A 23,242-nucleotide genomic window follows, 5' to 3' on the forward strand; every position below is an offset into this window, starting at 1 on the left:
CTCCCCAAGAACAAATTGGGATTCATTGATGGGACTCTGACTCTCTCATCACCATAGATTTCTACTCCCTCATCTGTGCAGGCATGGATTAGGTGTGACAACATGGTTGGAACCTGATTGACCAATTCAGTCCCTACGAAGCTTTAAGCAAGCATCATCTATGAAGACACTGCCTTAGAAATCTGTAATGACTTGAAGAATTGTTTTGCCCAAACCAATGGACCAAGGGTATTCAATCTTCAAAAGGAAATTGTAGAATTACATCAAGGTGAGATGACCATCATTGATTTCTTTACTCAGTTGAATGTCTTTTGGGATCAATTGCAAAATCTTAGTCCATTTCCTTCTTGCACTTGTGGAAAGTGTGTATGCAATATCAACAAAAGGCTTAATGATTTGCAAGGTAGAGAGCCTGTGATGAAGTTCCTCATGGGAGTGAATGACTCTTTTTCCCAAGTTAGGATTCAAGTGTTACTTATGGATCCAATTCCATCTCTTAGTAAGATTTATTCTTTGTTGATTCAAGAAGAAATACAAAGATCAATCCCAAATGCTTCTGTTGTTAAGGTTGATTATACTATTTTTGCTGCTAAATTGTCCACTGATTATGTCACTCATGGTTCCAATTTTGCTAATTCTAGTGGGAAGGATAAGGATAGACCAATTTGTACACATTGTGGTAAGACTAGTCATACTGTGGATAAGGGCTAGAAGTTACATAGTTTTCCACTAGGGTTTAAGTTCAAGAATAAATCTTCTATAGCACACCAAGTCTCCTCAGGTTCAGATTCAAATTTTGCTTCTCCATTGCATCAATCTTTTGCCTTCACACCTGAGCAGTGTCAGCAGCTTTTAGCTTTGTTTGGTGTACCCAATTCTTCCCTTCTAGTGACACTCATGCATTAGTGAGTCCAATGGCCAATGTAGCATCTTCTTTCAACTCTGCTAATGTGGCAATGGCAGGTATGGACTTTTCTCATTGTGTTTTTGCTACACAAGTGGTCAATAGAAGGGCTTTTGGTAGTAATACTTGGGTGTTGGATACTAGTGCCACTAATCATTTTGTATGTTCAATTGATTTGTTAACCTCAATCACTGCTACTAGACAGTCCTTGGTTCAATTGCCTAATGGGGACTCACCTTAAGTAACTCATATTAGGACTGTTGTTCTTTCTTTTTCTCAAGAATGTCATTTGTGTCCCATCTTTTATCTTTAATCTTTTGTCTGTTAGTACTTTGACTCAATCTCAGCTATATTGTCTTGTTTTTCTATCTACTTATTGTTTTGTTCAGGACCTTACTTCCTGGAAAACGATTAGGATAGGCAAGGCATTTGATGGATTGTTTCTGTTGCAGTCAGATAGCCTTCAACAATCCTCTAGTTCTTCCCTTGCTGCCTTCTTAGCTGCTTACAACATCATTGATGTTTTTAGTCACTTCACTGCAGCAATTTCCACACGTTTACCTTCTCAATCTTTTTCCTTTTGGCATGCAAGATTAGGTCACCCATCTGATGTCAAACTTAATACTTTATGTCATGTTATTCCTTCATTACAACCTTCATGTAATAAAGATTGTCAAATCTGTCCTATGGCAAAACTTAAGAGATTGCCTTTTCCTTTTCATGATAAAATCAGTAATTGTGCTTTTGATTTGGTTCATATTGATGTATAGGGACCATATTCAACTCCTACTTTGGATGGCTTCAAGTATTATTTAACTGTTGTGGATGATGCTACAAGAGCAACATGATTATTTCTTATGAAGTCTAAATCTAAAGTTAGGTAGTTATTTTACTCTTTCTATACTATGGTTCATACACAATTTGGCCTTAAAATCAAAGCTATTAGAACTGATAATGCTAAAGAGCTTGATATGTTTGATTTTCTCAATTCTCATGGAATTATCCATCAACACAGCTGTGTTTACACTCCACAAAAAAAAATTCTATTGTGGAGAGGAAACATCAACATCTTCTTTGCATAGCTAGGGCTTTGCAAATTCAATCACAGCTTCCTATTAAGTTTTGGGGTGACTATGTTTTACATGCTGCCTATCTCATTAACAGACTTCCTTCACCTTTATTGCATGATAAAACACCTTTTGAACTCCTTTTTCATAAGCTTCCAGATTATTCTCATCTTAAAGTTTTTGGTTGCTTGTGTTTGCCTCAACCATTCTTCACACTAGAAACAAATTCTCTCCAAAGGCAGGGAAATGTGTTTTTCTCGGTTTTCCCTTCAATGTTAAAGGGTATAAAGTTTTTGACATTGAATCTCATACTATTTTTGTCTCTAGGGATGTCATCTTTCATGAAAGTGTTTTCCCTTTTGTTTCTACTTCTTGTGGTTCTGTTTAACAACCTATCTTACCTTTGCCTTGTGTTCCTGCTGTTAATCGTCTTTTTGATAACATAATTCAATCTAAAACCACTCTGCTGTACCTCATGATTCAATCATCCATATTCATCATTCTCTTGATGGTGATTTACTTGATGAGATCCCTGCAGAACCCCTTGATCCTATTGTTGATCCTGTCCCTCTTAGAAGGTCTTCTAGGGCTGTCAAACAACCTTCCTATTTACAAGCTTATCACTACAGCCAGGTATCTTTTTTTCTTGATGCCTCTCTTCCTCAATCAGGTACTTTTCATCCTCTTGCTTCCCATGTTTCTTATCACTACCTCTCTCCTTCTTACAAGTTTTTCTGCTGTTCCATTTCTTTCTTTGTTAAGCCTACTTACTATTACCAAGTTGCTTCTGATCCCAAATGGCAAGAGGCCATGGCTGCTGAAATAGCTACCCTTGAGGCTAATCATACCTGGACATTGACCCCACTACCTGCTGGTAAGAAGCCTATAGGATGTAAGTGGGTGTATAAGATTAAGTGCAAGGCTAATGGTTCAGTTGAAAGGTACAAGGCACAGTTAGTTGCTAAAAGATTTACATAGAAAGAGGGTGTGGATTACTTTGAAACTCTTTCCTGTGGCCAAAATGGTTTCTGTCAAAGTTCTTCTTGCTGTGGCTGCAATTCAGGGCTGGTTTCTTAGTCAATTGGATGTGAATAATGTCTTTCTTCATGGTGATTTGGATGAGGAGGTCTATATGGCTCTTCCACAAGGGTTTCATAGTCAGGGGAAGGTAGTTTGTAAGCTAAATAAGTCCTTATATGGCCTTAAGCAAGCTTCTAGGCAATGGCTTGCCAAGTTTTTTGGAACTTTGCTTTAGCTTGGCTTCATTCAGGCCAAAGCTGATTATTCTTTGTTTACTAGAAGGCAAGTTGATGTTTTCATGGTTCTTTTGGTGTATGTGTGGATGATGTCTTAATAGATTGTAATGATAAGGCTGAGATAGATAGGTTCAAGGTTATGCTAGATGACAAGTTCAAGCTAAAGGACTTAGGTGACTTGAAGTACTTTCTTGGGCTGGAGGTTGCAAGGTTAGACAAAGGGATTGCCCTTTGTCACAGAAAGTACACACTTGAGGTTCTTAATGATGCTGGTATGTTAGGATGTAAGCCAGCTAAGACACCTATGGAACAAAGCCTAAAATTAAGTAAGTTGGAGGGAGAAGAGCTTAAAGATCCAAGCAGCTACAGAAGACTAGTAGGCAGGTTATTGTATTTGACAATCACAAGGCCAGACATCACTTTTGCTATCCATAAATTTAGCCAATACATGTCTAGACCAAGAAAACCACATCTAGATGCAGCCTATAGAATCTTACAATACTTGAAAAGTGAACCAGGAAAGGGTCTTATGTTCTCTTCTAAGACAGATTTACACTTAAAGGGATTTGTAGATGCTGATTGGGCCTTATGTTCTGACACAAGGAAGTCTGTGACAGGTTATAGTATCTTCATTGGAGATTCTTTGGTGTCTTGGAAATCAAAGAAGCAATCTATGGTTTCTAGATCCTCAGTAGAAGCTGAGTACAAGGCCATGGCAGTTGCAACATATGAGATTATATGGATTTTATACTTTCTCAAAGATATTGGGGTTAAACATGATAGAGAGGCATTGCTATTTTGTTATAGTCAAGAAGCATTGCACATTGGCTCTAATCTTGTTTTTCATGAAAGGACAAAGCACATTGAGATAGACTGTCATGTGGTCAAGGACAAGGTTTTGGAGAGGGTTATAAAGCTAAATTATGTTAGGACTCATTGTCAATTAGCAGACATGCTTTCTAAAGCATTGGGGTACAATCAATTTTCTAATCTTGTTGGCAAGATGGGAATGAGAAATATACACACACCAACTGCTCTTGAGAGGGAGTATCAGAGTGTAGAAAGTGTTGAGCACAAGGAAGTAGCATGAGAAGAGGATGTAAGAGCAGTGGAGCTTGATCAGAACAAAAAACACTGCATAAATGACATTAGATAGCTTTTGTACTGTAGACACGACATGTACTTTAGTAGCTAATTTAATTCTATAAGTGATTGCATTGCTGTGTATGCACGTGTAAGAGTTAGTTTCAGTTCTATTAGTAACAGCTAGTTAGTTAGGCGTGCTCTACTCTTTGTTGTATATAAGACTTTGTGCTCTTGCTTTGTTAATTAATGAAATATATAATTTCTTCATTCATTTCTTGATACAAATTAATCAAAAATTAATGAATTAGTTTCAATGATATTTCTATCAGTGCGGTAAATTAGCTGCAAATGTAAACCGATAAAATATTTCAATATAGCATATCAAATTTAGAATTTAAGCCGATCGAGACACAGAATTCAATAGAAGCGATTTTTTCCCACTACCAAAATGGCTTTAGCCAGAGCCAGTCACTCTCTGCTAACAAACAAAGTTTCAAACTCATCACGGAATGCTTGAAGAGAAAGTTTTGTAGACTTTAGGGTTAGTGGGACCTCCAACTCCCAGTTGAATAAAGTCATTTCAGGTCTTTGTCTTAAAGGGCTGAGTTGTACAAAGATGGATGGTGGGAAATTGATGTATTGTGGCCCCGTTGCACAAAACCAATAATGCCTGCTTTTAATTTACATTTTTTTTTCCCTACATACTTTATCTTTCGTAACCTTTGGCTTTCAACCATTTTTGTTTGAGGGGAAGTTTATAAAACTTAAAGAGAATTTATCATTCTTTAAATTGTTATAGTAGCTTAAAAGTTACTATAGTTTTTTAGTTGTTTTTGTGTTAGAAGTTAGATTTTTTTTTTCCCCTTTTTCACTTGTGTTTTTGTTTCTCAAAAAAATAAATTGTTAGAGTATATAAATTTGTCTAGTTTAATAAACCTTTTCAATATTTTAATAATAATGTATACTTTATTTGTAAATTTTAATTAACTTAATTGATAAAAACTTTTATAAACTATTTTATATGAGATGGGTTCAAGTTATACCTAGATGCTGTTTGGATTTAGCTTTTCCACTGAATCCTACGTTGCGTTTTTCTCTTTTTTTTTTTTTTTTTTTGGCTTTCACGCGTTTCAGGGAGGAGACAAAATTTACTATTTATGAGACAAATGTCATTGTTCACGTACTATTCTGGTACTGTTTATACATTGTTCATGGGACTCACAGCCACTTTATTCAGAAAAAAAAATTAAAAATGGGTTCCACGGTACTTTTCACACATTTAAAAATTATTTTATTACAGTGTTTTCAATTTTAACAAAAATAAATTTAATCCAAACGGACCTCTAGTGTAACTTTACAATAATTACATATTTTTTAAACTATAAATTCTAAGAAATCTAATAGTTAGAAAATTATTATAATAAATATTTTCTTTAAAATTAATTATTTTTCATATTAGTTACGTTAATTAATTTGGGAGAGTATTATATTATTTTCTTTTTAACCTGCTTTCTCTCTCCTAATCAATTCATCCCTAACCTCAGACAAAAGCCTATTCTCAACTTTCTTGGGCATGGAGCCCATTGTGCTGGACTTTCAATTGTTAAAGAAGCCATCGATCAGGGATTGTGTAATGACCAAGTCTGCATATTCAAACAAAACCCTTGTATTATTGCTCTCTTGATTTATCAAAATTAACAAATACTTTTGCTGGGAATCTTTCTCAACAAACCCATTTTAGCTTTTGAATGTCACATCGCTAAATCCACTTGAGAGCAAGGACACTGAGGATTTTTCACCAATTTTGTATTGAACGACATCATCAACTGCAAAAAAATCAAACCTTTATCATTCACAATTACCTAGGGCTACATCACTAATAGCTCCAGTACTAGGCTTAAATTACAGAAAATCCTGCAACAATGCAATGGTCAGAACTCCAGCTAAGCACCACCATTGTGACGTCTATGGCATTGCTGATTAACATTCTCCACAAATTTCTAACGACAACCAGGCAGATTGATAGTATAAAATTTAGTTAAATTCCATATTCTCGGGAAACAAGGATTGTGTTCATAAAGAATAAGAATAAAGGGCCTTATTAATGAGTGTAGACATTCATTAACAATACATTTTAGGAAAGTTTTGATATCATTTATATGGGAAATGAAAAAAATTATCAAAACATTAATTATTTTTTTTGTTTTCCCATAAAAACTTTTTTTAACTGGATTCTTAACAAATATCCTAAGGACACTCGTTATCATTTCTCAAAAATAAAAGCCAACTCACCCCAAAGTATACTTTCTTCTAAACAACTTCTTCACGCCAATGATTGTACATGTTTCATAGTTTTTAGAAAGTATTTACAGGAACACGAGTATGTAGAAGCCATTTGGCTTAACCTTGCATGTTTAGACCCCTAAAGGCTAATCAAGTAAAAAACTGCTCAGGCATGAATCTTCTGGTTACTAAGGGTCTGTTTGGACTGAACTTATTGTTGTTGAAACTGAAAACTGAAAACACTATAGAAAAATAATTTTTAAATATGTAAATAGTGTCATGGGACCCATTTTTAATATTTTTTAATGTATGAACAGTGTTACTACAGTGATGAACAGTGTGTGAACAGTGACTAAACAGTGCGTGAACAGTAAAAATTGTCTCCTAAACAGTAAAATCACTATTCATGCGTAGAAAAAAAAAAGGACTGAAAACGTGTTGCAAAACGTAAATGTAAGATTAAGTTGAATCCAAACACTCTCTAAATTTTGAACCTAGCTTGATCTCAGTTGTACAGTAGGCAAGCCTAGGCGAAGAATTAATTGGCTGAGTCTAGACAACCATTTCAATCCGGTGCATATTTTCAGGCCCAAGAATGTTGAGAATATGATTTTGCGTAAGGTTAATGGTTCGTTTGGATTGAACTTATTATTATTAAAATTAAAAATTAAAAACTAAAAATACTGTAACAAAATAATTTTTAAATATATAAATAATATCATAAAATCTATTTTTAATATTTTTTTTATGAATAAAGTAACTACATGAACTTCTTCACCTCCCTACCTCTCATGGAGGTTGGGTCAACGATTGATGAAATTATTAAATGTACACTGACGCACCAATATACTTTGTTTTCTTGTCGCATAAAAAGTAGATTTACAATTTCCTCCCTACCTCTAGCTCGTCTTTTAGTTTGGGTGTTTTTTTATTGGATTTTTAATGTGCTTTATATGGAAGGATATTGAAAGAATTTTTTCTATGGATATTGAAAGAAATTTTTCTATCTTATCAAAATCATTTTTGGTTCAAAACATATATAAGAGGAGTAGGAAAAAAAAATACTCCTTTTAAAAGTTTTAAAACGAAAATGGTAGGATGTCAAAATATTTATTTAATAATTTATTTTGTTCATAAAAATTTGTGTATACAGAATAAAATCGGAGGATAATCACTGTAAATATATACTAGAGTTTGGTACTGTTGCCGTTTAACATTTTGTAAGGCTATTAGAATAATAGAAAAAATCTTGTAAGTGAAAATAATTTATATAGCTACTATTAATCTTTTGGTGTGAACGGTGAGTGGAAATTTTATTTTGAAAAGAGAAAAGAAAATCAAATTATCAATTAAAAAGAAAACCTTAACAAACAAATACAATATAATAAATATGTAGTTTATTGTAGGATTTTTTCCTTTAAAATATCACATAATATTCATTAGAATGGCTTCTTCTACAAAATTATTGTGGCTTTGGATGCCAAATCTATCTCCTAGTACTCTTTTGTTAAAAAAAAACAATGGGTCACAACAGTCATAGACCGTTCAAGGATCTGTAAGTCCACACATAAACGTTTATGTGCGAATTCCTGAATATCCAATAGATCGTTCCTGGAAAAAAAAAAAAAAAAAAAGAAATGGTTAGGGATCATCTCCACGTAGTGATGCTTCCGGGCTCTACCTTTGGCCACCTCATACCCTTCTTCCAGCTCTCCGTGGCCTTAGCTAAAGCTGGAATTCATGTTTCCTTTGTATCAACCCCAAGAAATATCCAAAGACTCCCTAAACTTCCTCCAAATTTAGCAACTCTCATAAATATGGTGGAGTTTCCATTACCTTTACTAGGCAATGACTTGTTGCCTGAAGGAGCTGAGGCCACTATAGACGTTCCAGTAGAGAAAGCTGACTACATAAAGACTGCATATGATCGCCTCCAATACCCTATCAGCCAGTTCATCGCTGAGCAATTACCGGACTGGATTATAATCGATTTTTCTGGTCATTGGGCGGTTGAAATTGCCCAGAATTATGACATCGGCCTCGTGTACTTCTCTGTCTTCTCTGCTGCTACTGCTATTTTCTTTGGGCAGCCACCAGACTATTATTTTGTTGGTGAACACCAAAAGAAAGCTTGGCCATCACCGGAGAGTATGACAAAACCGCCGAAGTGGGTTAGTTTTCCGTCCTCTGTAGCATACCGAGGTTATGAGGCTATTGGATTACATGCGGGGGTATATGCAGAGAATGCTTCGGGGATCAGTGTTGCTGCGAGACTTACAGAGGTTCTCCGTGCATGTAAAGCATTGGCTATTCGTAGTTGTAGGGAGTTTGAAGGTGAATACTTGAGTTTACATGAGAAATTGATGGGGAAGCCAGTGATTCCCGTAGGTTTACTCCCTCGGGAAAGACATGGAGTGATAGGCAGTGATAGCTCATGGAAGATGATCTTTGAATGGCTCGATAAACAAGAACCCAAGTCAGTTTTGTTTGTAGGGTTTGGCAGTGAGTGTCAGCTGAGCAAAGAACACGTTTACGAGATTGCTTATGGGCTACAGCTTTCTCAAGTGCCATTTTTTTGGACATTGAGAAAACCTTTCTGGGCTATTGATGATGCTGACTCTTTGCCATTGGGTTTTATCGACACTACATCTGGCAAAGGAATGGTGTGTATGAGCTGGGTACCGCAAATGGAAATTCTGGCGCACCCATCAATTGGGGGATCATTGTTTCACTCTGGGTGGGGGTCTGCAATTGAGATGTTACAATTTGGTCACTGTCTTGTTGTGTTGCCATTAATCTATGACCAGCCTTTGAATGCAAGGCTTTTGGTGGATAAGGGTGTGGCTGTAGAAGTAGAGAGAGGAGAGGACGGATCGTTTAGCAGGGATGGCATAGCCAAGGCTGTGAAGCTGGCCATGGTGTTAGAAGAAGGAGATAAATTAAGAACTCGTGCAAGAGAGGCTGCTGCAATATTTGGAGACGAGAATCTGCATCAGATGTGCTACATTGGTCACTTTGTTGAGTATTTAAAACATGGCATGGAGGAGGGTTTTGCTTGTTAATTTGGAGAAACCAAATAAACTTTCTAGATTTGGTAAAATATTATCCGTATAAGAAAGAGTAATCACAACTGTGATGTTAATAAAGAGGTTGCATTTCTAATTGATAAACGTGACCTCGGCAGTTTCCAACGTTTCCCTGCCTTTGCTATTTGTGATGCAGTGATTTCGAATTTTCCATTTGTATAATGTTGTCTTACTGTAGCTATAGTCGTGGCTGCTGGTTATGATTGTCATAGTGCTAAGAGTATATTGGTGTTTTGTGATGCACACAAAAGGTTTGAATTTTTTTTTTTTTTTGAATTTTGAATTTTCAATTTCATCACTAGTACAAATTTCTCTACTCCACTGGGTTAAGCATGAACTTCACTGTCGCCATCGATCATCGATGGAATATATATATATATATATATATATATATATATTACCACTTTAACCTCCATTATTATGTTTATGGATGTGTTTTACAGCATTTTTGAAGGTTGAAATGAGAAATAACACTATGTTTGGTTGTAACTAGGGAAAGGGAAAAGGAAAAGAAAGAAAAAGAGGAATGTAAGGGAAAGAGAAATGAAAATATTTCCCTTTGATATATTAGGATACAGGAAAGAAAGGATAGGAAAAAAAAAAAGTGAGAATTCTATCTTTCTTTTGTTTGGTTTTGTTGGGTTAAGGTAGCTTGATCTCGATTAATTAATTCAATTACCTAAGTTGATTAATTAGGTTTAATTGCATGCAAATCATGGAGGCACCAACAAATCACCAAAAATATTAAATGCAACGTAAAATAAATTTGACATGGTAATTTATTGACATATGAGAAAAATCTCACAAGGCAAAACCCTACCGGGTGATTTTTTAAGATCATCATTCCCAAGTCTCCACTAATCAATAATCAAGCGATTACAAAAATAAAGAATCTTACCAACTACCCTGACCTATCTCAAAATACCAACTTACAGTTGAATCTTTGCTCCAATACTCAATTGGACTACTTGATCTTGTAGTAGCCTTCTTTCCCTTGATGCACAAATCTTCAATTTGTGACTAACCCTTTGCACGGATCCCAGTACGTGACTAACTCTAGCAACTTGAACAGATGTTGTTGGTTGCAAAGTTCTTTACTTCATCAATAATGAAGATTTGGAAGTACTTGGTTACAAAACCCTATAGCGTACAAACACAGTAGTTTCTTACAGAGAAAATAAGTCTCTTAGTCTTTATATCTGTATATGATGGCTCTTAAAATAAGCCTTATATATGTCTAGGGTTGTGAAAAAAGAAACCCTAAACAGTTACACAAGCCTAGGCTGAATTTCAAATATGGAAATTCTAAAATCGTAATAATTTTTGATAGATCGAGTTGCTGTTGAGCTATCTATCGAGCAGAATTAATTGGCTGGATGAAGAATTAATTGGCTGAGTCTAGACAACCATTTCAATCCAATGCATATTTTCAGGCCCAAACGTTGAGAATATGATTTTGCGTAAGGTTAAGGATGAATGAATTAGGAGAGAGAAAGAAAGTTAAAAAGAAAATAATATAATATTCTTCCAAATTAATTAGGTTAGTTAATATGGAAAAAGATTAATTTTAAAGATAACATTGATTATAATGATTTTTTTAACTAGTAGATATATTAAAAATTTTTTGTTTAAAAAATGTGTAATTATTTTAGAGTTATATAAAGTGTAATTTAAACCTACTTCATTATATATATATTGATGATACTGAAAACAATACCACCAATGAGTCGCACGCTCCTCACTCGATCGCAAATGGCACCTGCACAACGAAAAGGAATAACCTAGCAGAGAGCACCGGTGTGGTACCGGCCAAATACCCTCCGAAGGTCAAGTTAGAACTATTCTCACTGCTCTAGAGTGCTAGAGAGGGTAAAATTACGCGTACCTTGGATCACGAGGGTGTTAAGGTTTTTATAGTAGCAAGGGTCATCCCCTTTTCCCTTGGAGTAGAAGTCTTTTCCTTATAGGAGTCCCTTTGGGCGTATTTTTCGGGATCCTTTCCTTATAGGGGTTTCTTGAATATTCTGTAACGTGGAAAACAAGCCAATCCCTTACTCGTAGCATGGGGAACAAGTCATATTACCTGGTCCGTCAGCATTAATTCATTTCTTTCAGTTTTTAGGGCGTCAACAATTAAGACCGTCTGCTAGGGCTCCGTCTGCTTAAGTATGGAAGGTCGCGCAGAACCGTCAGTCTGAGGCTAGACTCTTTTTATCCTTATCAGTCGCCCCCTACTCTACATGTTCGACGCTTACAACCGTCAGCATGTTGAGTTACTTTTGAAAGAGAAAACGGATTATGAATGCCTCCTCGAGCCGCGAGCTATTTAATGCAAGGTCACGTGGCGAGCGGTCGTTGGCCTCGTTTCTGGGCACGGACGTCTCCTCGCATTCCGTGCGTTTTTTCCCTTATATAAATATCACGCCTTGCTTCATTTTGTCATTTTAACTTCGCAGATCTTTTTGAGAGAGAACCCGTCGCTTTCACTCACGATTCGCTCCGTCAGCTCTCACCAATATCGTCACACTTTGTTTCATTTATTCAAGATCTATTTCACCTGTAAGTTCCTTTTCCTTTCTGCTTCCTTTTTATTTTTATTTTTGCCCAAGAATTTTTTCTTTTATTGAGAACGTCAGTCTAGGAACTTAGGGTGTATCCGTCACTTGTAGGTAGTCAGATGTCAAGTGACGCGTCGAGTGATCAGTCGTCAGTCCGCGATGGAGCGGGCTACGACGAAGTCTTTGGCTCAGGTCAAGAGTCCGACGGCTTTTTGGAGTCGTCAGGAAGAGAAACGTCCGCCCAATCCCTTAGTATTGACGTAGAGGACCGTGTTGAGGGAGTCAGGGAAGAGGTGTTAAGTGAGGTTGAGGTCGAGAGGATCGACAAGGAAGTTGTTGACGACAGGAACTGGGAGGAAGGTGACGTAGAGATCGATAGTGACGAAGATAGGGATGACGGTAGCGAGGTTAGTAGTGACGGTAATGAGGATGAGGATGACGGAGAGTCCAGTGAGGGAACTTCAGGGAGTTCTGGAGGTAACCGTCCCTTCATCCTTCCAGAGGAGTGGGCCGTCAATAAATTTCTCCCAAAGATGAGCAACAGAGTTTTTTCTGAGTTGCGTATTCGTTTCCAGATCCCAGATCACATTCCCCTCCGTCTCCCTAAAAAGAATGAGAAGTGTTATACAGGGAGGACGGCTGATGTGGGGATGTATGACGCCATGTTCGCAGCTGGCTTTAGGCTCCCACTGACGGCTTTACACCGTCAGCTGGCGGATTTCTTAGGATTGTCCGTCAGCCAGATCTCTCCGAATGCCTGGAGGATCTTTATTGGAGCTGAGGTTCTTTGGGGTCGCTTGAGTGGGGGGAATCGTCAACTTTCGCTAGACGAGTTCTTTTACTGCTACAGACCCCAGCATAAAGTATCCGCCAAGGGGACATATCACTTTGCACCTCGTGAAAAGAACTTAAGATTGGTGTTTGATATGCCGGATTCGAATAGGAATTGGAAGAATAGATTTTCCTTTTTTAAAGGGACGGATTGGGTGTGTCGCCCGGATGAATGGGATAAGTTGCTCGGGGGTTATTTTGATAACACTTGGGCTTATATTAGGGAGTCAGGTTGCCCCCGTCTCTTTCTTTTTACCGTCGCTTTTCATTTTCACCGTCTCTTTTTAACACCGTCTGTTTCCTTTTGTTTCAGCCATCACTCGTCCGGAGGTGTCTGACGAACAGAGGGATTTCATCCGTCGGATACTCACCATCTCACTTGAGCAACGTAGGTGTAGGGACTTGATAACCCTAGACACTCTACATTTGTATTGTGGTGGTCCTGAGCTGACGGTCGAAGCACGGAAGTTGGAAGAATTTTCAAGAAAACGTAAGTAAATGCGTTATTTAATCCGTCTGCTACTATTCATCCGTCAGATTACTTATCCGTTAGCTTTCTTTGTGCAGAGATGGAGGCTGTGAAGCAAAGGGTGAGGGCCGCTGCCGCCCGTAAGAAGGAAGAAGATAAAGCTAAGGGGAAGGATGGAGCGTCAACTCCTCATTCCTCCTTGAAGGGCTCAATCAAGAGGAAATCTGACGGAAAGGATGATCCTCCTTCTAAGAAGGTGGCTGTCACTCCTACGGACGTGTCCTCCCAGAAGTCACCTCCCAAGCTTAGTCACGGTGCTGGGAAAGGAGTGATGACTTCCTCTGGTCTCGTCATTGAGGGGCCCCGTTGCTTGCTGACTCACAAGGATCACGCTGTCGAGAGTCTGGAGTCTCTTATCAAACAGACGGATCTGGATCCTTGTGCTCAGCTTGGGACGGATGACCTGGGGGCGTCAGCCTTCTTTGATATTGCACGGGTATGCTTCCTTACTTTGGTTAATCTGATCTTTACCTTGCTCAATAGCTGACGGTTGTGTTTCCTTCAGGCCTTGGTTCGTGTTAAAGCACTTCAAGACCGATGCGTGGCCAAAGAAGGCGTCGTCTCTCGGGTGAGGAGGCACAATTCCACCCTGATGGATCAGCAGGCGCAATACAAGGAGGCCGTCCGTCTCTTAAACACATATCTGAAGGATGTGAAGGATGTGAAGGAGAAGCTAGGAGAAGCAGAGGGTGAGCAGAAGAAACTTGAGGAGGAGGTTTCGTCTCTGCGTGCGCAGGTGGTGACGGCTGGGACTGACGCAGTTGAAAAGTTTAAGACAACTCAGTCCTTCATCGACTCTTGTGCTGATTACTATGGCGCAGGTTTTGATGATTGTCTGAAGCAAGTGTCGTTAGCTTATCCGGAGCTGGATCTGTCTGGAATCACCATGGACACTTCCGTTCCAATGACTCCTGCCGCTGATAGAGATGACGTACCCCTCAGTTTGGATTCCTTGCTTAATGATGCTGGGGTTGTTTTGGCCCAGCCTGCTGTCGCTACCCCTGCTGGGCCTTCAGATCAGATTGTGAAGGATAAAGCTGACGGGGTCTCCAAGGACGCTCCTGCCGCTTAATCCTTTATTAATTGTAATTTTTGAACAATGTCTTCAAGTGCCCGTATGTTTGTTGGGCTTTTTGTTTGTAATTCAATCTATCCCCTGTTGTCCGTTACTTTGAACATATACACTGACTTTTATTGTTTGACTAATTTTAATGAGATCGCCTATTATTTTTATATTTAGCCTTTTTGATTAGCTCGTCATCTTTACAGGCTTGTTGGTTGGAGAAACTTATTTGTAAGTAGTCTCATTTTTTGGTAAGACCGTCAATAAGTTGACCATCTACTATATAAATTTTTCATCCATTGGACCGTCAGTTTTGAGGGCCCGATCCATATGATAACTCTATTTATTGGACCGTTAGCTTTTAGCTTTAGCTTTTTCGGTCCGTTATTTTGATGGCCATTAGCCTCGATGCCCTTTGACATCTCCGTTGGCCCGTCGGTTTTGAAGGCTCGATCCATATGATAACTCTATCTATTGGACCGTCAGCTTTTAGCTTTAGCCTTTTCGGACCGTTATCTTTATGGCCATTAGCCTCGATGTCTTTTGACATCTCCGTTGGTCCGTCGGTTTTGAAGGCTCGATCCATATGATAACTCTATCTATTGGACCGTCAGCTTTTATCTTTAGCCTTCACGGACCATTGTTTTCTTTGGCTTTTTTAGCCTTGATGCCTTAACATCTTTCATTAGTCCGTCAGGTTTTTCCTTAGTCCGTGAGTTATGGACTTAGTTGTTCTTGGGTCGTAAACTTAGTGGACCGTTGGAGGAAAAATATGCTTCAGCGATTTCTGAATAAAACTCCTCTTATTGCCATGCATTTAAATAAAAGTAATTAAAACCAAACCCTGCCCCTTGGGCTAAAAAAAAAGTATTGTTGCGAAAAAACTAAAGTAAACGATAAATCTGAGGAGTTAAACTATAATTTGCTGAAAAATAAAAGAAGTTGGTCTTCATGCTGCTGCTTCTATTGGTAGTACTTCCGTAGGTGCTCGGTGTTCCATGGATGTGGTAGTTTCTGTCCCTCCAATGTTTCAAGGTGGTAAGTACCTTTCCTCTGCCACGACGAGATTCGGTAAGGACCTTCCCAATTGGGGCCGAGTTTCCCTTGGGTAGGGTCCCTAGCGGCGCCCATGACCTTCCTAAGAACAAGGTCTCCGACTTGGAAGTCTCTGTGTCGGATCCGAGAGTTGTAGTATTTGGCCATGCGATCCTGGTACCTAGCGAGCCTTTGTTCTGCTGCTGCCCTGATCTCATCCACTAGGTCGAGCTGTAGTCGCATAGCTTCATCGTTTTTGTCCTCATCATGGTTGTGTACCCTATAGCTTGCGAGTCCGACTTCTGCCGGGATGACTGCTTCGCTTCCGTACGTCAGGCGGAACGGTGTCTCTCCTGTGGGTGTTCTTGCCGTCGTCCTGTATGCCCATAGTACACTTGGCAATTCTTCGGGCCATATACCCTTTGCCCCCTCGAGCCGAGTCTTGATGATCTTGAGCAAGGATCGGTTTGTGACTTCGACCTGTCCATTAGCTTGAGGGTGGGCGGGGGAGGAGTAGTGGTTCTTTATTCCCAACTATGAGCAAAAATCCCGGAAATGGTCATTGTCGAACTGTCTCCCGTTATCCGAGACAAAGACTCTAGGAATGCCAAACCTGCATACGATGCATCTCCAGACGAAGCTCCGAACGTTTTTCTCCGTAATCGTGGCTAAAGGTTCAGCTTCCACCCATTTCGTGAAATAGTCGATGCCTACTACCAGGAATTTCAGCTGCCGCATAGCTGTAGGGAACGGTCCCATAATGTATAATCCCCATTGTGCGAACGGCCATGGGGCTGTCATTGGGGTCAGCTCTTCGGTTGGTTGTCTAATAATATTGCTGAACCGTTGGCATTTGTCGCAGGCCCTGACATAGGCTTCGGCGTCCTTCTGCATGGTGGGCCAATAATACCCTGCTCGTACAAGCTTGTGTACCAATGATCTGGACCCTGAGTGGTTTCCGCAGATTCCTTCATGTACTTCTCTCATGACGTAGTCTGCCTCTTCTGCACCCAAGCATCTCAGATACGGTCGGGAGAAACCTCTCTTGTATAGGACGTCTTTTATCAGGACGAACCTTGCCGCCTGGACTTTAAGTTTCCTTGCAGCTTCCTTCTCGTCCGGTAAGACCTCGTTTTTTAGGTACGAAACCAACGGCGCTGCCCAGCCGCTGTCGGAGCATATTTCCTGCATATTGCTGAGATCTATTAGCGGGGAAAGCTGTACAAAGGAGAGTACATTACCAGGGACGACCATTCGTTCTGCTGAGGCGGCCTTCGCGAGACGGTCTGCTCGCTCGTTTTCCTCTCTGGGAATCTGGATGATTTTGGCTTCTAGGTCGCCCACTCTTGTCCTTACTTCGTCAAGGTACTTCTTCATCTTTTCGCTCTTGCACTCGTAGTCTCCATTTATCTGGTTGGTGATGACCTGTGAATCGCAGTAGACGACTACCCTCGCGGCTCCTGCTGCTTTGGCGAGGTCGAGTCCTGCTATCAGAGCCTCATATTCTGATTCATTGTTGGTGGCGAGAAAGTTTAGACGGACCATACATTCAATGGTGTCTCCTTCAGGCGATAGTAACACAATGCCGGCCCCTGCGGCTTGCCTGTTGGATGATCCGTCCGTATGTATGCTCCATTGAGGGGACTCTGCTGCCCCCTGGTCCTCGTCATGGGTGAACTCAGCTATAAAGTCGGCGACAGCCTGTCCCTTGATGGCGGTCCGTGGACGATACTGAATGTCAAATTCGCTCAGCTCGATCGCCCATAATGCCAATCGGCCCGCGGCCTCGGGGCTGCTCATTGCTCGCCGTAAAGGCTTGTCAGTCAGGACATTTACCGTATGAGCTTGGAAGTACGGTTTGAGCTTTTGGGCTGCCGTAACCAATGCGAAGGCAAGTTTTTCCATCGGCGGGTATCTTTCCTCGGCACCGCGAAGCGCTCGGCTTGCGTAGTATACGGGTTTTTGCACTCTTTCTTCTTCTCTCATCAAGGCTGCGCTAACAGCTGCGGGGGAGACGGCCAGATAGAGAAAAAGCTCTTCTCCCGGCTACGACGGGCTCAACAACGGTGGAGAGGAGAGGTAAATCTTCAATTTTTCGAACGCTTGCTGGCATTCGTTGGTCCATTCAAAGGATTTTTTCAATGTCCGGAAGAAGGGCAAACACTTGTCCGTTGCTCTCGACACGAACCTGTTAAGTGCCGTTATTTTTCCATTTAGGCTCTGTACCTCCTTTATACTTCTTGGCAGTGTCATTTCCATAATGGCTCGGATCTTATCCGGGTTCGCCTCGATTCCTCTTTGAGACACCATGAATCCCAAGAATTTTCCTGCCGTTACTCCAAAGGCGCACTTCCCTGGGTTGAGCTTCATATTGTAGGAGCGGAGTGTATCAAATGTTTCTTTGAGATCTCCTAGATGATCTTCCTCCCTCCGGCTCTTAACTAGCATGTCGTCCACGTAGACCTGGACATTCCTCCCAATCTGTTGTGCGAACATTTTGTTCATGAGCCTTTGGTACGTTGCGCCTGCGTTCTTTAGGCCGAAGGGCAGGACCTTGTAACAGAATAGGCCTTGGCTGGTTACGAACGACGTTTTCTCCTGGTCGGCTTCGTGCATTCGGATTTGGTTGTATCCCGAGAAAGCGTCCATGAAGCTCAGCAACTGGTGTCGGGCCGTGGAGTCTACTAGGACATCGACCCTAGGTAGGGGGTAGCTATCCTTGGGGCAAGCTTTGTTAAGGTCGGTGAAGTCCACACACATCTGCCATTTCCCGCTCGCTTTCTTCACCATTACTACATTTGCTAACCAGTCGGGATAGTACACTTCCCTGATGAAGCTTGCTTCCCGTAGCTTTCTGACTTCCTCTGCTATGGCTCGGTCTCGCTCCGGGGCAAACACCCTCTTCTTTTGTCTGACGGGTGAAAAGGCGGGCGACACATTCAGTTTATGCACCATGATTGAAGGATCTATTCCTGGCATATCTTCATGACCCCATGCGAATACGTCTTGATTTTGCCTAAGGAATGTTATGAGCTCTTGACGGGTCGTGGGGTTAGCGAGTGTTCCAATTTTGGTCGTTCGGCCAGGATCGGAACTGTCAAGGGGTATTTCTTCTAGCTTCTCAACCGGCTCCGTTACCGTCCGGTGCTCTTCTATACTTAAAGTCTGAACCTGATCCTCCATTTCCACCATGGCTATGTAACATTCGCGCGCGGCCATCTAACTCCCGCGCAACTCCCCTACTCCGTAGTCAGTTGGAAACTTAATCATCAGGTGGTAGGTGGAGGTTACTGCCTTCCATGAGTTGAGCGTGGGTCGCCCGAGGATAGCGTTGTAGGCTGATGAGCAATCAACAACCAAGAATGTCACGTCCCTGGCTATCTGTTGGGGGTAATCACCCACAATTACGGATAAGGTGACCGCGCCCAGTGGGAATACTCGGCTTCCCGAAGCCGACAAGCGGGGCATTTGTTGGGATCAGTCGCCCCCTGTCGATCCTCATCTGCTGGAACGCGGTGTAGTATAAGATATCTGCTGAACTGCCATTGTCGACGAGCACCCGGTGCATATTGTACTCTCCTACACGCAAGCTGACGACGAGTGCGTCGTCATGTGGATGGTGAAGGCGTCGTGCGTCTTCTTCTGAGAATCCGATTACGGGACCTTCTCTTCTTGTTATCTTCGGCACGGCTCCCGTCAGTTGAACATTCTGTATCATCCGAAGATAGGTCTTACGGGCCTTCTTGGATGACCCGGCAGCGGTCATCCCTCCTACGATCATCCTTATATCCCCAATTGGGGGCCTTGGTCGCTCATTGTCCCGTCGGGGGTGCTGGTCTTGTGCGGGGGGATCCGCCCTCTCCTTGCTAACGAATCTCTGCAGCTTTCCTTGTCTAATAAGGGCTTCAATCTGCTGCTTGAGGTCATAGCAATCAGCTGTGTCGTGGCTGTGGTCGCGGTGGAATCGGCAGTACTTATCTCGGGAACGTTTGTTGGGGTCACTCTTCAGCTTTCCTGGGAACGTCAGCGATTCCTCGTCCTTGATCTGCATAAGGACTTGATCTATCGGGGCTGTTAGCGGAGTGAAGCTCGTGAACCTTCCCCCCAGGGGCTTAGGGCGTTTTTCGTCCCTTCGGTCCGCGGTTCTTGCCTTTTTTCGGCTTTGGTCCTGCCGACTGTCTTCCTGCCGTTCTCTTTTTCTAGGCCTCTCTTCCCGAGCTAAGAGTGCATCTTCAGCGTTCATATATTTTGTGGCACGATAAAGCACTTCTGACATGGTTTTTGGGTCGTTTTTGTATATGGAAAACAAAAACTTGCCCTTCTTCAAACCATTTGTAAATGCCGCGACAAGTATCTTGTCGTCAGCTTCGTCGATCGAGAGCGCCTCTTTATTGAAGCGGGAGATGTAGGCTCTTAGAGTTTCGTCTTCTCGCTGCTTCATACTCATCAAGCAAGCCGTAGACTTCTTGTACCGATGGCCTCCAATAAAGTGTGCGGTAAACTGAGCGCTGAGTCCTTTGAAGGTGCTGATGGAGTTTGGGGCCAGTCGACTGAACCAAATTCTTGCTGCGCCCTTTAGCGTTGTAGGGAAGGCTCTACACATGATGGCGTCCGCTACTCCTTGAAGGTGCATTAGGGTTTTGAAGGTCTCCAGGTGGTCCAGTAGGTCCTTGACCCCGTCATAACTGTCTATCTGCGGCATGCGGAACTTACTTGGCAACGGGTAGGAGTTGACGGTAGTGGTGAACGGTGAGTCCGTTCGGTTGACAAGGTTGTCAAGGTTGCTCGATACTCGTCCCTTGAGAGCATTCATCATAACCTCCATTTGTTCCTTCATGGCTTGCATCTCCGCGAGAACTAGGGGCGGAGTGGTTTCCGCGAGGGAGGGGATGCTCGTGTTCTGTCGTTTAGGTTTGCTCGGGGCGTTGCTGGCCTGGGGTCCTTCCTGGTTTCTCTTGTCAGCGCTGGTTCCTTCTTGCTCTGCTCCTTGGTTGTTGGGAGCTGCATTCTTCTGTCTCAGTTGCTCTTCTAGGTCGTGATTTTGCTTTGTGAGGCGCTCCACGGCGGCTGCGAGCGTCCTCACCTGTCTTTCAAGCGCGGTTGTAGGAGTTTCTTCTTCTTGAATGTCGTTGTTGGTCGCCATTGAGCGAGTGAATACCATGTAACTCTCTTGTCTTGAAAGCGAGAACGTGCTAAAGCGATTCCCACAGACGGCGCCAACTGATGATACTGAAAACAATACCACCAATGAGTCGCACGCTCCTCACTCGATTGCAAATGGCACCTACACAACGAAAAGGAATAACCTAGTAGAGAGCACCGGTGTGGTACCGGCCAAATACCCTCCGAAGGTCAAGTTAGAACTATTCTCACTGCTTTAGAGTGCTAGAGAGGGTAAAATTACGCGTACCTTGGATCATGAGGGTGTTAAGGTTTTTATAGTAGCAAGGGTCATCCCCTTTTCCCTTGGAGTAGAAGTCTTTTCCTTATAGGAGTCCATTTGGGCGTATTTTTCGGGATCCTTTCCTTATAGGGGTTTCTTGAATATTCTGTAACGTGGAAAACAAGCCAATCCCTTACTCGTAGCGTGGGGAACAAGTCATATTACCTGGTCCGTCAGCATTAATTCATTTCTTTCAGATTTTAGGGCGTCAACAATTAAGACCGTCTCATTTGGAGACCGTCTGCTAGGGCTCCGTCTGCTTAAGTATGGAAGGTCGCGCAGAACCGTCAGTCTGAGGCTAGACTCTTTTTATCCTTATCATATATATATATATATATATATATATATATGTTTTGATGGGAAAGGGTGATTAAAGTGCCCCACTAGCCCATCAGACATTAATTTCACGTGGGTAGGGTCAAGGATCTAATTCCTGAATATCCCATAGATCGTTCCTGTAAAGAAAAAAAAAAAAATGGCTAGGGATCATCTCCACGTAGTGATGCTTCCGGGCTCTACCTTTGGCCACCTCATACCCTTCTTCCAGCTCTCCGTGGCCTTAGCTAAAGCTGGAATTCATGTTTCCTTTGTATCAACCCCAAGAAATATCCAAAGACTCCCTAAACTTCCTCCAAATTTAGCAACTCTCATAAATATGGTGGAGTTTCCATTACCTTTACTAGGCAATGACTTGTTGCCTGAAGGAGCTGAGGCCACTATAGACGTTCCAGTAGAGAAAGCTGACTACATAAAGACTGCATATGATCGCCTCCAATACCCTATCAGCCAGTTCATCGCTGAGCAATTACCGGACTGGATTATAATCGATTTTTCTGGTCATTGGGCGGTTGAAATTGCCCAGAATTATGACATCGGCCTCGTGTACTTCTCTGTCTTCTCTGCTGCTACTGCTATTTTCTTTGGGCAGCCACCAGACTATTATTTTGTTGGTGAACACCGAAAGAAAGCTTGGCCATCACCGGAGAGTATGACAAAACCGCCGAAGTGGGTTAGTTTTCCGTCCTCTGTAGCATACCGAGGTTATGAGGCTATTGGACTACATGCGGGGATATATGCAGAGAATGCTTCAGGGATCAGTGATGCTGCGAGACTTACAGAGGTTCTCCGTGCATGTAAAGCATTGGCTATTCGTAGTTGTAGGGAGTTTGAAGGTGAATACTTGAGTTTACATGAGAAATTGATGGGGAAGCCAGTGATTCCCGTAGGTTTACTCCCTCAGGAAAGACATGGAGTGATAGGCAGTGATAGCTCATGGAAGATGATCTTTGAATGGCTCGATAAACAAGAACCCAAGTCAGTTTTGTTTGTAGGGTTTGGCAGCGAGTGTCAGCTGAGCAAAGAACACGTTTACGAGATTGCTTATGGGCTACAGCTTTCTCAAGTGCCATTTTTTTGGACATTGAGAAAACCTTTCTGGGCTATTGATGATGCTGACTCTTTGCCATTGGGTTTTATCGACACTACATCTGGCAAAGGAATGGTGTGTATGAGCTGGGTACCGCAAATGGAAATTCTGGCGCACCCATCAATTGGGGGATCATTGTTTCACTCTGGGTGGGGGTCTGCAATTGAGATGTTACAATTTGGTCATTGTCTTGTTGTGTTGCCATTTATCTATGACCAGCCTTTGAATGCAAGGCTTTTCGTGGAGAAGGGCCTAGCTGTGGAAGTTGAGAGAGGTGAGGACGGATCGTTTAGTAGGGATGGGATAGCCAAGGCTGTAAGGCTGGTCATGGTGTCGAAGGAAGGCGATAAATTTAAAGCCCGGGTTAGAGAGGCCGCTGCGATATTTAGAGACGAGAATCTGCATCAGATGTGCTACATTGGTCACTTTGTTGAGTATTTAAAACATGGCATGGAGGAGGGTTTTGCTTGTTAATTTGGAGAAACCAAATAAACCTTCTAGATTTGGAAAAATAATATCCGTATAAGAAAGAGTAATCACAACTGTGATGTTAATAAAGAGGTTGCATTTCTAATTGATAAACGTGACCTTGGCAGTTTCCAATGTTTGTGTTCCCTGCCTTTGCTAGTTGTGATGCTGTGATTTCGAATTTTCCATTTGTATAATGTTGTCTTA

At 41.7% G+C, this 23,242-nt stretch overlaps 3 protein-coding genes across 3 annotated transcripts; all 3 read left to right on the forward strand.

Annotated features, from left to right (window-relative positions):
• Positions 1–2,992: 2,992 nt before the first annotated feature.
• Positions 2,993–4,317, forward strand: LOC126721836 (uncharacterized mitochondrial protein AtMg00810-like). Its single transcript, XM_050424908.1, has 3 exons — positions 2,993–3,139; positions 3,242–3,292; positions 3,343–4,317. The coding sequence occupies exons 1-3, from the start codon at positions 2,993–2,995 to the stop codon at positions 4,315–4,317; spliced, it is 1,173 nt and encodes a 390-aa protein (XP_050280865.1).
• Positions 4,318–8,024: 3,707 nt separating this feature from the next.
• LOC126721530 (putative UDP-rhamnose:rhamnosyltransferase 1) lies at positions 8,025–9,945 on the forward strand. The gene has a single exon (XM_050424581.1). It carries the CDS (start codon positions 8,234–8,236, stop codon positions 9,656–9,658), a length of 1,425 nt encoding a protein of 474 aa, XP_050280538.1. The 5' UTR covers positions 8,025–8,233; the 3' UTR covers positions 9,659–9,945.
• Positions 9,946–21,566: 11,621 nt separating this feature from the next.
• Positions 21,567–23,242, forward strand: LOC126721531 (putative UDP-rhamnose:rhamnosyltransferase 1). The gene has a single exon (XM_050424582.1). It carries the CDS (start codon positions 21,617–21,619, stop codon positions 23,039–23,041), a length of 1,425 nt encoding a protein of 474 aa, XP_050280539.1. The 5' UTR covers positions 21,567–21,616; the 3' UTR covers positions 23,042–23,242.

Source organism: Quercus robur, chromosome 4 (assembly GCF_932294415.1).
Source record: "Quercus robur chromosome 4, dhQueRobu3.1, whole genome shotgun sequence".
Lineage (NCBI taxonomy): Eukaryota > Viridiplantae > Streptophyta > Magnoliopsida > Fagales > Fagaceae > Quercus > Quercus robur.

Excerpts from the sequence above, each read along its gene's own strand:
- LOC126721531 (XM_050424582.1), top strand. The coding sequence starts at position 21,617 with ATGGCTAGGGATCATCTCCACGTAGTGATGCTTCCGGGCTCTACCTTT.
- LOC126721530 (XM_050424581.1), top strand. The coding sequence starts at position 8,234 with ATGGTTAGGGATCATCTCCACGTAGTGATGCTTCCGGGCTCTACCTTT.
- LOC126721836 (XM_050424908.1), top strand. The coding sequence starts at position 2,993 with ATGGTTTCTGTCAAAGTTCTTCTTGCTGTGGCTGCAATTCAGGGCTGG. Across the intron at positions 3,140-3,241 it reads GGTTTCATAGTCAGGGGAAG|GCCAAAGCTGATTATTCTTT; the intron begins GTAGTTTGTAAG and ends GGCTTCATTCAG. Across the intron at positions 3,293-3,342 it reads GGCAAGTTGATGTTTTCATG|GCTGAGATAGATAGGTTCAA; the intron begins GTTCTTTTGGTG and ends TGTAATGATAAG.